This window comes from Oncorhynchus nerka, linkage group LG4 (assembly GCF_034236695.1).
Source record: "Oncorhynchus nerka isolate Pitt River linkage group LG4, Oner_Uvic_2.0, whole genome shotgun sequence".
Classification (NCBI taxonomy): Eukaryota; Metazoa; Chordata; class Actinopteri; order Salmoniformes; family Salmonidae; genus Oncorhynchus; species Oncorhynchus nerka.
The window spans coordinates 34,819,126-34,832,266 of NC_088399.1; the positions used below are offsets into that span (position 1 = coordinate 34,819,126).

The 13,141-nt window shown below is 42.6% G+C and overlaps 1 protein-coding gene across 1 annotated transcript in view; it reads left to right on the plus strand.

The window, feature by feature from the left end:
* Positions 1–13,141, plus strand: part of LOC115123011 (zinc finger protein 618-like) — a 38,416-nt gene that overhangs the window by 5,503 nt on the left and 19,772 nt on the right. The window contains 3 exon segments of the mRNA XM_029652307.2: positions 5,667–5,932; positions 6,624–6,701; positions 7,572–7,616. Coding sequence (XP_029508167.2) covers positions 5,698–5,932; positions 6,624–6,701; positions 7,572–7,616 — 358 coding nt within the window. The 5' untranslated portion in view covers positions 5,667–5,697.

Genomic DNA, 13,141 nt, shown 5'->3' on the forward strand with positions numbered 1-13,141 from the left:
TGTCCTGATAAATCTCTGAAAATCATACCACTCAAATTAGGGCCAGCAGGATGGTAATTTCAGGTTTGGATGGCTACATGAAGAGCTTTTGGCATTTGGGGGAATATGTGCATTCTGTGCATATTTCCTTCCCCTTCTCTACTTAAAATGGACCTTATTGGTCTCATGAATAATGCACAGGGACGTTCAATTGCTGCAGCAAAGATGATTTAAGGGCCGTCTTTGTGGTTATATGCACATAGGGTGTTTTTGTCAGTTTTCTAAACGTTTCAGAGCTCAGTTTGCCTTTTCAAAAAATATACATTTTTACAAAGGGAAATCTCATTTCTGTGAAAGGGGAGGGGGGGTCTTCTTGCTCTAATGAATCCATAAATCACAAAGGAGCAGGTTTACCAGACCTGCCTCAGACTGCACTGCAATTTAGATGTTCACTAAAATAAAATCTGCTAGTGTGCAAGGGCTTAGCGGCAGACCGGATGCTGCCCTGAATTTCAAATTTTAGGGCTGCTCTTTCAGGATTTATTTTTTGTATAATTCAAGGCCACTTTTCAATATCTAGTTATTAAATTTTAATTCACAGCATTAACATATAAATTGAAAAGATTTTATGGGGTTTCGGACTGCATGCGGATGTAATTTCAAGAGTTGACACAGTTCTGTTTCTATACCATTCCGGCTAATAGAAGGAAATGTAGAAAGGGGAGGGGGGTAATTCTCCCATTTCTCTGCATTATTGCTTTTTTGAAATCGTTGGTTGGAAGCAATTTTGAGAGACATTACACAGAGGAGGCTAGGAAAATGTGCTTCTGATTTTAAGGAGCGGGGGAAAGCATTCAGGCTGAAATAGGATTTGTTCATCCCTGTGGCAGATAATATTCTACTCTGATACTCCCCTCTGCATAGCAGGAATATAGCAAACCAATGTATTGATCTAATTTACATTAGTATTCACACCCTTTTGCTATGACACTCCAAATTGAGGTCCGGTGAATCCAATTTCCCTTAATCATAATTTTTAGATGTCTCTGCACTCTTGATTGCAGTCTACCTGTGGCCAATTTAAATTGTTTGGACACGATTTAGAAAGGAACACATCTGTCTATGTAAGTTCCACAGTTGACAGTGCATGTCAGAGCAAAAACCGTACCACGAAGTCCAGGAACTGCCCATAGATCTGAGAATTGTGGTGAGGCATATATCTGGGTATGGGTATAAAACAATTTCTAGAGTGTTGAAAGTTTCCAAGAGCACAGTTGTCTCAGTCTGTGGGAAATGGAAAAAATTATGGAACTACCCAGACTGCCAAGAGCTGACCATCTGACTAAACTGGGCAAGAAGGACCTTGGTCAGGGAGGTGACCAAGAACCCAATGACTACTGACAGAAGTGGAGTTCCTTGGCTGAGATGGGAGAACCTGCCAGGAGGACCACAGTCTCTACAGCACTTCACCAATCTGGGCTGTACAGGCGAGACGGAAGCCACTCCTGAGAAAAAGGCACATGACAGCACGTCTGGAGTTTGCAAAAAGGCATGTGAAAGACTGAGATCATAAGGCATAAGATTCTGTGGTCTGATGAGACAAAAATGTCAATGGCCTGAATGCAAAGTGCTATGTCTAGAGAACCAGGCACAGCTCATCACCAGCCTAACACCATCCTTACTGTGAAGCATGGTGCTGGAAGCATCATGCTCTGGGAATGCTTTTCAGCGGCAGGGATTGGGAGTCTGGTAAGACTAGAGGGAACAATGAATGGACCAAATGCAGGCAAATCCTTGACGAGAACTTGCTTCAGAGTGCAAACGACCTTAACCCCCCCCACTCTATGATCCAACAGGACAATGACCCTAAGCATACAGCCAAAGCAAAACTGGAATGGCTTTAGAACAAGAATGCGAAAGTCATTGAGTGGCCCAGCCAAAGCCCAGACTTGAATCCCATTAGAAAATCTGTGCAAAGACTTGAAGATTGCTGTTCACCGCCGCTCCCCATTTAACTTAACAGAGCTTGGGAAAATCTGCAAGGAACGAGGGGAGAAAATCCCCAAATCCAGATGTGCAAAGCTTAAACAGACATACCCAAGACGACTCAAAGCTATAAATCACCGCCAAAGGTGCTTTACCAAGTATTGACTTGGGGGTGTGAATAGTTCTGTTTCATTTTCTATAAATGTGCACAAATTTCTCAACATGTTTTCAATTTGTCATTATGGGGCATTGTGTGTAGATGGGTAAGAAAAAACATATATCTAATCCATTTTGAATTCAGGCCTTAACAACAAAATGTGGAATAAGTTAAGGGGTATGAATACTTTCTGAAGGCACTGTAATTTGTTATCGTATTAGCCAATGTACATTCCACATATTGCCTAGTATTTTTACAGTATCTTAATAAATCAGTACTGTTAAAGAAATATTAATTCATTTATTTCCCCTCCAATGTTGACCTTTCCGACATCGCTAGCATTGAGACTGATTCGCTTAGGGCTGTAGTCCAGCACAATATGTTTAATATCCATGCAGTGACATTAACTGAACCACTGCCCTCAATCTTAAGGAAAGCAGTCTATTCAAATGGGTTCGTTTCAAACTATTTTCATAACATGCAGTCTCACATACACACAGGGCCTATTGCCCCCCAAAAAACCTTCAGCTTGTATTAATGCTGATTTTATCCAAGGAATAATAAAATGTTCAAATTACTATTGTATTAGGGCTGGGAACTGCCAGGGGCCTCTTGTTTATTTCTTTTGTCAATACATTTTCAGAAGGATCTGGTCATGTGTTCCTATTTCATAGACATTTTTCCTATCAGCCATGGAATGGGAACATTTTAACCATGACATTCATTTTAACGTTTTTATTAAATAGGAATATCATTGACGTTTTGTGTCAACAAGGTTGAAAAACATTTTTTTTATAGATGCAACATAAATGATTTATGATCAATGAAAGATGGTGGTTTCACATTTTCAATTCAATAAAAGATACAGCAAGCCATTTTGTTTGCAGAGTATCCATTCTATATACATGAAAGTTATACTCACTGGAAACATTCTATGGGTGCCAAAACAATTCATTGAAATTCTGAGATTCCTGACAGAATTTGACCTAGTTAGAAGCCCAAAGCAAGCATTTGTTCAATAATTTGAATAAGTAAATTCTTTAGTTTTTATTTGATTTCCTTTTTCTCTCAGGGTAAATTTACCATTTTTAGTCTCCATTTTAGCAAAACCTTATGTAATGGGCTGTACTAAGGCATGAGAAATGTGCTCAATACCTGACCTTTTGGCCATTGATTTTTCATCCATTTCAACCAAATTGGGGGGGGTTGGGATCAATGCTGCCTTGCCTTCCCAGAATTCATTTGTCAATGTCCATGAATGCTATTTCCAGGCTGTGTTCAGTGTTGTGCTTACCGACACCATGTTAGAGTTAGCTTCAATTCTGTTTCACCGCATTAGATTATTTGGACACATTCTGTGGTATGTTTTTGTTCCTGGTATTGAATCTTGGAAAGGATATTGTCAAATTCCATGATGTGAATAGCAAGAGGTCTAAATCCTCCATTTTGAATGTAGAGGAAAAAATGTCATGTGACTATCATGCCTCTGTAGTTATGTGATGGAATTATTTAAACGGTGATGAAATGGAATAACCAAATTAGGCTTACATGAGGCCTATAAATTAAGTTATTTCTCATTTATATATGCAGGTGAAAATAACTATCATTGTATGGCTTATGAGAGAAATTCCCTGAAACGGCACAATGTTTTCTAAAATATGGTTTGTTTGCTTTTTCCACCATGAGATTTCACAAGCTTGATTAGATTTATTACATGGTGGTTCCAGCACAGAAGCAAACACACAAATAGACGGGGCTAACTCACAATCGCATAGCAGCCGACCAAGCAGCACAGCATTAATGCCTACGTGTGCTAAAAGGAATTTTGTGGAGAAATTAATCACATTCTGCCATTAGGGTATGAAATCCAATCATGTCCAGCTCTGAGAGGGATTTCACTTTTCTGCTTTTTCCTCTCAGCTGATATTCCCCTCCATGTAGCTTCCTACCCCCACCTGTTCCTGATGGGGCTGTTTTTGTAAAAAAAAAAAAAAAAACTCTTGTCATAATTTCCAACACAACATGGCGCATGGCGGTGACACGGCTGCTGCTGAAATGAACACTCAGCCGTTCCCTTCGCTTCCCAAATTAGCTTTTATGGCCTCCAATCTGCCCAGGCTTGTTGAATTGGCCTCTTTTGAGGGAGATTAGAATTTTCAATATTTAGATTGTCGGCTAGCTATTTCTTTGCATGCATCATTTTATCAAGTAGGCTAATAGATGTCTGAGGTGGTTAGTCGTTTTGCATGTATTCTAATGCTATATGAGGTTAGTATAGCATCATCCCCTTAAACTGTTGCACCCATGCTGATATGAAAACATGGAGGTTCTGCCATTGTCCATTTCTCTACCAGATTAGGAATGTTTTCTCTACCACGACAAGCCAATGTAGGCTAGATTGCAGAAATGGGGCATGAAACAGTGGAGCAGGTAACACCTTTTTTTAAAAATTAATATTTAACAAAGTTGGAGTAACTGGGAATTGTTTAATGTTTTAATGACCTGCCTACTTGCAATGAGCTTCTTCCCTTTTACGATGTTGCCAGCTTTCTAAGTAACTCCTGACTAACTAATTGCCATCCAGAAATACTCCCTCCACAGCTTAGGAATGTAAAAGTTCTGCACAATTCATATTTAGGGTGACAAACAAACATAGTAATGCTGTATTTTTGGGAACAACAGCTGTCCATGTATCCATGATCTGTTTTAATCATTAGTGCCAATGTCAATCAGTAATCCCTTCCAAGAAAAGGTGTTGCCCATGAAAGGTCATTTCTCTTTACACCAAATCCTGGTTATAACTCTGTTTTGCTTGGTTGCATTTGACTTTATTTGAGCCCCCTCATTATAGTCCTAGTGTACAATGGTACTTACTGTAGAAGGCTGGGTAATTTGGATTTTTCTGGAATTAGAACACCTGGGTGCTGTGGATTTATTGTCAAAGGTCACCCATACAAAATTAATCACTGCACTGTAGGGCAAATAATGGGTAATAATGCATATCTCCCATCTATTCCCCTCCTATTTTGGACAAACCCCATTTGTCACGAGTAGAGATGGTATTGAAATATTCTTTGTTTTTTAAAAGTATTTAACTAGACAATGTCCTAAATAATGTCATTATGGAGACAATTTATAGACTCATTAAATTGCACTTTCTCTCATTGGTATGCCGGACTACCTCTAACTTTTTGATGTACCTTGGTCAGGCATATGGCAATCTGAGTGTCAAGTGCCTTGCTTTAGAACTGGCTAAAGATATGGTTTGGCAGAGCTCTCTCTGCTTTAGAACTGGCTAAAGACATGGTTTGGCAGAGCTCTGCTTTAGAACTGGCTAAAGACATGGTTTGGCAGAGCTCTGCTTTAGAACTGGCTAAAGACATGGTTTGGCAGAGCTCTGCTTTCTTGATGTTATCCCTTGCTATATTTGAACTGCACCCGTTTCAAAGGTGCTGTTTCTTGAGAGTTGTATTAGTAATTCTGACTTGTTTTGTTTCTTCCTCCTTCTACCTTTTGCCTGGCTGTCTGTTGCACTCACTCGCAGTCCCAGGAGCGCTGGCCCTGAGCAGTCAGTCATGAGTGCTCAGGAGGTGCCCACCAATCCTGGACAGGAGCAGGTTGACGCGGGGGGTGGAGTCCCAGATGGCCCCTCTCCTACCACCACCACCACCACCACCCTTGCTGTCCCGGTCACAATAAAGAAGGAGCCTGACATGCAGGGAGCCAGTAACGGGAAAGATGTGCCAGCCGAGATCTGTGTGGTCCTCGGAGGAGCAGGAGGAGGAAGGTCGCGCAATGACCAGACCCAGGGTACGACCCCCCCCCCCCCCCCCCCCCCAACACGTCACCTCCCACTCCACACACAACGGGCATGTTCATTTTGCATCGCCATCTGTGCTCCAGGTTGTTGGAGTTTGCACATTTTAGACCATGATGGAAAAACGGGTGATGCAAATCGAATGCATCCACTCTCTCCATCATGCACCTGTCGTTTTAACTTCTCCCTCTGTATCTGTCTTCTTCCAAACCTGTGCACCTGCACCTGGCCATGCAAATGTCCTCATCTCAGCTGCTTCCTTTTTACCTAGTCCCAACATCTGGGTTCGTTACACAAAACTGTTTTGCACCGGTGAGCAACTACCTCACCCTTTTCACAGACTGCCCTCATTCACACTGGCCCCCTGACATTGAACATTAACTATCTCAGCTGGTATTTACTGTGAAATTACAGGCTAGGAAACCGGTACATTTCTGTACCTAATACATTTCTGTACCTATTTACAAGAAAAGGTAATCATTAGGATATTATGTCGTAACTGTCTGACCATGTAATATATTGATAAATACATGTGAATCTGGACTGGTCACCTATTTTACAGTCTTAAATGATTGCACAAGGTTTGTCTTAGTGAAGTTCCATGTTACACACCAATGATATCGATGCAGTTAACTCTTGTAGCTTTTGCAGCGCTCTCTATTTAGCTTTTCCTCTCTCATACAGGCTCCTACGTTTGCGGGATTTGTGGGAAGAAATACAAGTACTACAACTGCTTTCAAACACATGTCCGTGCACACAGAGGTAAGGAAGGCCTACCCTGAAACACTAAGGCTTTGTGTGACGACATGGGAATTGTTTGATACACAACATGATCAAAGGTATGCGGACACCTGCTCGTTGTACATCTCATTCTAAAATCATGGGCATTAATATGGAATTGGTCCCCCCCTTGGCTGCAATAACACAATAACAGCCTCCACTCTTCTGGGAAGGCTTTCCACTAGATGTTACATTGCTGCAGGGACTTGCTCTCATTCAGCCACAAGAGCATTGGTGAGGTCGGGCACTGATGTTGGGCGATTAGGCCTGGCTCGGAGTTGGCATTCCAATTCATCCCAAAGGGGTTCGATGGGGTTGAGGTCAGAGCTCTTTGCCTGCCAGTCAAGTTCTCCCACGTCGATCTCAACAAACCATTTCTGTATGGCTCTTGCTTTGTGAACATGCTGAAACAAGAAAGGACCGGTGATTTTCAAAACCTCCAATGAGTTTCTAGCCAGATGGAGGGTATTTTCTTGCTCCCCCACGTCACAGGGAATATCAGTGTTTGAACATTTGTTTGAACATTTGATGTCATTGGGTAGAACCTTTTTTACTTTTATATTTTGTTCTACAAAACATAGAAATGTGGGGATTTCACATATTTAGACACTGGCATGGTGAATTTGAGGTTGAAAAATGGTGGAGTTGCCCTCTAACTTGTCAGCTGCATTCATCTGCTAATACTTGTCAAGTAGTCTCTACTTTCCTGACATCCATTATCTTTCATGTGATCAATGCCAAATGTTGTGTGTGTGAGAGATCTGAGTGAGTCGAGTTGTTAAGCGTTGGCGCCACGCCAACAGCAGATCTTTTATGCATGTGCCTTTCTATCTCTCTCCCCCCCTCCCGCAGAGTCCGACAGCATGCCAGGAGAGGGGGCACCAACAACTCCCAACAGTGAGTACACAGATGTGTATGCACACTAGGGTTGTGAACGTTTAAATGAAATGTAATAGTTAACGTTAAGAAAAATCCCTAACGGAAAAACCATGTCGTCCCCTCACGAAATGTTAATCACAGTGCAGTTATCAAAAAGGTACACCATCCTCACAAATGGGAAAAAATAAGAAGTAGGCCTACATAATAGGCTTGGACGGTATACCGAGGTATTTGGGAATAGCCATGGGTATGTTTTTCTACATCTTCAAAGTTTTTCAATACATTTTAATATTTTTAGCTACTTTTTTAAAGTAAATACCTGCAGTCAACTTGTGCATACACTAGGATAAAGCATATTGTGTTCATCTACCCCCCAAAAAGGATGCATTTTTCATTTGACCTGTCACATTATTTTACATTATGAAGCTTACTGTAGTTCCCCAGAACAGTTGAGCCAGTCACGTGTGTGTTTTGTAAATAGCACAATGGGAGAAAGCAGGAGCAGGTGTGTCCAGCTGTGCAGTGTTTCTATTTTTTTATATTTTTTATATATCTATATCTTTTTTTATTAATAGAGTTATCAGAGATGTGCTACTGTAGTTTTTATTCAAAGAAAATACATTAGTGCAACACATTCTACAAAAAATAGCATCATTTTCATCCGATGACAACAAAGTGCAACGCTATTTGGCTGGCAGCCACACGTCAACTCTTACGTATTAGCAAGGTCTTGTTTATCATAGAAAGAATGTAGCCAGCTACATTTCCTTAAAGTAAACTTGCATTTTACCGGTGAAAAGTAGGCTGGCTAAACCTAGAAAAGTAGCTACACATCAGTCAGTGCTCTCTGCTGATAGAATGCGCATTCGTGAGTTTAGGAGTGCAGCTGAAGCATGAATTGAGTCTGATTCCGAGTAGAAATTACTATAAGAAGCATTTTACGTCTGCTTTTACAAAACGCAGCAAGATATTTCTTGGTTGGTATTTTTTTCTTATTTTTTGTGAAAAATGCAAGATTCTGCATTAACATGACCCCTAACTTTAACTTGCTAGTTAATTATCTGAGTAAGTGGCTGAAATAATGTGATTGCATCATATTGTCTTAGCTTTCTGCTGTGTTTTAGAAGTCAAAGCCCTTTAGATGCATTATTTTGTACAGCTGCCTCTCTTGATTTCTTTTCCTCTCTGGTTCTCAACCCCCTCAGTCTGCTCCTCCCCCCCTCTTCTCAGAGCAGGCAGGCCCGTTGCCTTAGCACAGCATTCCCCAAACATTTTGGTTTTTGCCCTTGCACTACACAAGTGATTTTTAAATAATCAACTAATCAGCTAGCTTTGATTATTTGAATCAGTTGTGTAGTGCTAGGACTACGTGAACGAGGCGTTGTATAACGCCTCGTTCACGTTCGCTTGCAAATGTCCGAACTCACCAAAAATGACATTCGGTTGTGTGTGTGTGCTCAGTATAAAAAGAAACGTAACTTTTTCAGGACCCTATCTTTCAAAGATAATTCGTAAAAAATCAAAATCACTTCACAGATCTTCATTGTAAAGGGTTTAATCACTGTTTCCCATGCTTGGTCAATGAACAAACAATTAATGAACATGAACCTGTGGAATGGTCATTAAGACACTGACAGCTTACAGACTGTAGTCAATTAAGGTCACAGTTATGAAAACTTAGGACACTAAAGAGGCCTTTCTACTGACTCTGAAAAATACCAAAAGAAAGATGCCCAGGGTCCCTACTCATTTGTGTGAATGTGCAAATTAGGCATGCTGCAAGGAGGCACGAGGACTGTAGATGTGGCCAGGGCAATAAATTGCAATGTCCGTACTGTGAGACAGGTACAGGATGGCAACAACAGCTACAACTGCCCGAGTTACACCAGGAATGCACAATACCTCCATCAATGCTCAGACTGTCCGCGGTAGGCTGAGAGATGCTGGACTGAAGGCTTGTAGGCCTGTTGTCTGGTGAGGACCTGCCTTACATCATCCGGCAACAATGTTGCCTATGGGCACAAACCCACCGTCGCTGGACCAGACAGGACTGGAAAATAGTGCTCTTCACTGATGAGTCGTGGTTTTGTCTTACCAGGGGTGATGGTCCGATTCACGTTTATCGTCCAAGGAATGAGCTTTACTCCGAGGCCTGTACTCTGGAGCAGGATCGATTTGGAGATGGAGTGTCCGTCATGGTCTGGGGCGGTGTGTTACACCATCATCGGACGGAACTTGTTGTCATTGCAGGCAATCTCAACTCTGTGCGTTACAGGGAAGACATCCTCTTCCCTCCTGTGGTGCCCTTCCTGCAGGCTCATCCTGACATGACCCTTCAGCATGACAATGCCATCACGCACAGAACGAGCAGTATGGCTGATTTCCTGCAAGACAGGAATATCAGTGTTCTGCCATGGCCAGCGAAGAGCCGGGATCTCAATCCCATTGAGCACGTCTGGGACCTGTTGGATCGGAGGGTGAGGGCTAGGGCCATTTCCCCCCAGAAATGTTTGGGAACTTGCAGGTGCCTTGGTGGAAGAGTGGGGTAACATCTCACAGCAAGAACTGGCAAAACTGGTGCAGTCCATAAGGAGAAGTTTCACTGCAGTACTTAATGCACCGGATACTGACTATTACTTTTGATTTTGCCCCCCTGTTGAGGGACACATTATTCAATTCCTGTTAGTCACATGCCTGTGGAACTTGCTCAGTTTGTCTCAGTTGTTGACTCTTGTGTAAATATTTGTATTAACACAACATGTTAAGTTTGCTGAAAATAAACGCAGTTGACAGTGGGAGGACGTTTCTTTTTTTGCTGAGTTTTTGTATGCATATACGTGTGTGTGTGTGTGTATAGGTATAACTTAATGAGTTGTATTATCGGTCTTTTCAATTTCTTTATTTTCATTTGCGCTTGTTAGAATATTTAGCTAGCAGCCTCTATTGAAATGTTCTCTTACTTGGTAGCATTCTGGTAATAGACGCCCAATGTTTTTTTTTGTCCCTTTTGGTCCCCCCTTGTATACTAAGCTGGTAATTATGTATATCCCGGTATGAGAGAAGGACAGTATGATGAGTTGAATCTGCATACCGCCCAGCCTTACTACCTAACGCTACAATTCCTGTAAGGTTAGTAAGAGGGGATATGCATCTTTAAAATTCTATAAGCACATTGTCATTAACAGTTGGAAAAAAGTGTTAATTACAGAAATGATTATAGTTGAAATGCAGCCACTGTCATTGGCCTACTTGAGTTGCGAGGTAATTTGCTAATTGAAAGACTGCAAGTGCCATTTGAGCCGCGACTCACTACTGAAACAGGTGCGTCTTTCTCACCAAAAACACTTCAAATCAAATCAAATCAAATTTATTTATATAGCCCTTCGTACATCAGCTGATATCTCAAAGTGCTGTACAGAAACCCAGCCTAAAACCCCAAACAGCAAACAATGCAGGTGTAAAAGCACGGTGGCTAGGAAAAACTCCCTAGAAAGGCCAAAACCTAGGAAGAAACCTAGAGAGGAACCAGGCTATGTGGGGTGGCCAGTCCTCTTCTGGCTGTGCCGGGTAGAGATTATAACAGAACATGACCAAGATGTTCAAATGTTCATAAATGACCAGCATGGTCGAATAATAATAAGGCAGAACAGTTGAAACTGGAGCAGCAGCACAGTCAGGTGGACTGGGGACAGCAAGGAGTCATCATGTCAGGTAGTCCTGGGGCACGGTCCTAGGGCTCAGGTCCTCCGAGAGAGAGAAAGAAAGAGAGAATTAGAGAGAGCATATGTGGGGTGGCCAGTCCTCTTCTGGCTGTGCCGGGTGGAGATTATAACAGAACGTGGCCAAGATGTTCAAATGTTCATAAATGACCAGCATGGTTGAATAATAGTAAGGCAGAACAGTTGAAACTGGAGCAGCAGCATGGCCAGGTGGACTGGGGACAGCAAGGAGTCATCATGTCAGGTAGTCCTGGGACATGGTCCTAGGGCCCAGGCCAGTTGAAACTGGAGCAGCAGCATGGCCAGGTGGACTGGGGACAGCAAGGAGTCATCATGTCAGGTAGTCCTGGGGCATGGTCCTAGGGCTCAAGTCCTCCGAGAGAGAGAAAGAAAGAGAGAAGGAGAGAATTAGAGAACGCACACTTAGATTCACACAGGACACCGAATAGGACAGGAGAAGTACTCCAGATATAACAAACTGACCCTAGCCCCCGACACATAAACTAATGCAGCATAAATACTGGAGGCTGAGACAGGAGGGGTCAGGAGACACTGTGGCCCCATCCGAGGACACCCCGGACAGGGCCAAACAGGAAGGATATAACCCCACCCACTTTGCCAAAGCACAGCCCCCACACCACTAGAGGGATATCTTCAACCACCAACTTACCATCCTGAGACAAGGCCGAGTATAGCCCACAAAGATCTCCGCCACAGCTCAACCCAAGGGGGGCGCCAACCCAGACAGGCCGACCACAACAGTGAATCAACCCACCCAGGTGACGCACCCCCCCAGGGACGGCATGAGAGAGCCCCAGTAAGCCAGTGACTCAGCCCCGTAACAGGGTAGAGGCAGAGAATCCCAGTGGAAAGAGGGGAATCGGCCAGGCAGAGACAGCAAGGGCGGTTCGTTGCTCCAGAGCCTTTCCGTTCACCTTCCCACTCCTGGGCCAGACTACACTCAATCATATGACCCACTGAAGAGATGAGTCTTCAGTAAAGACTTAAAGGTTGAGACCGAGTTTGCGTCTCTGACATGGGTAGGCAGACCGTTCCATAAAAATGGAGCTCTATAGGAGAAAGCCCTGCCTCCAGCTGTTTGCTTAGAAATTCTAGGGACAATTAGGAGGCCTGCGTCTTGTGACCGTAGCGTACGTGTAGGTATGTACGGCAGGACCAAATCAGAGAGATAGGTAGGAGCAAGCCCATGTAATGCTTTGTAGGTTAGCAGTAAAACCTTGAAATCAGCCCTTGCTTTGACAGGAAGCCAGTGTAGAGAGGCTAGCACTGGAGTAATATGATCAAATTTTTGGTTCTAGTCAGGATTCTAGCAGCCGTATTCAGCACTAACTGAAGTTTATTTAGTGCTTTATCCGGGTAGCCGGAAAATAGAGCATTGCAGTAGTCTAACCTAGAAGTGACAAAAGCATGGATTAATTTTTCTGCATCATTTTTGGACAGAAAGTTTCTGATTTTTGCAATGTTACGTAGATGGAAAAAAGCTGTCCTCGAAATGGTCTTGATATGTTCTTCAAAAGAGAGATCAGGGTCCAGAGTAACGCCGAGGTCCTTCACAGTTTTATTTGAGACGACTGTACAACCATTAAGATTAATTGTCAGATTCAACAGAAGATCTCTTTGTTTCTTGGGACCTAGAACAAGCATCTCTGTTTTGTCCGAGTTTAATAGTAGAAAGTTTGCAGCCATCCACTTCCTTATGTCTGAAACACATGCTTCTAGCGAGGGCAATTTTGGGGCTTCACCATGTTTCATTGAAATGTACAGCTGTGTGTCATCCGCATAGCAGTGAAAGTTTACATTATG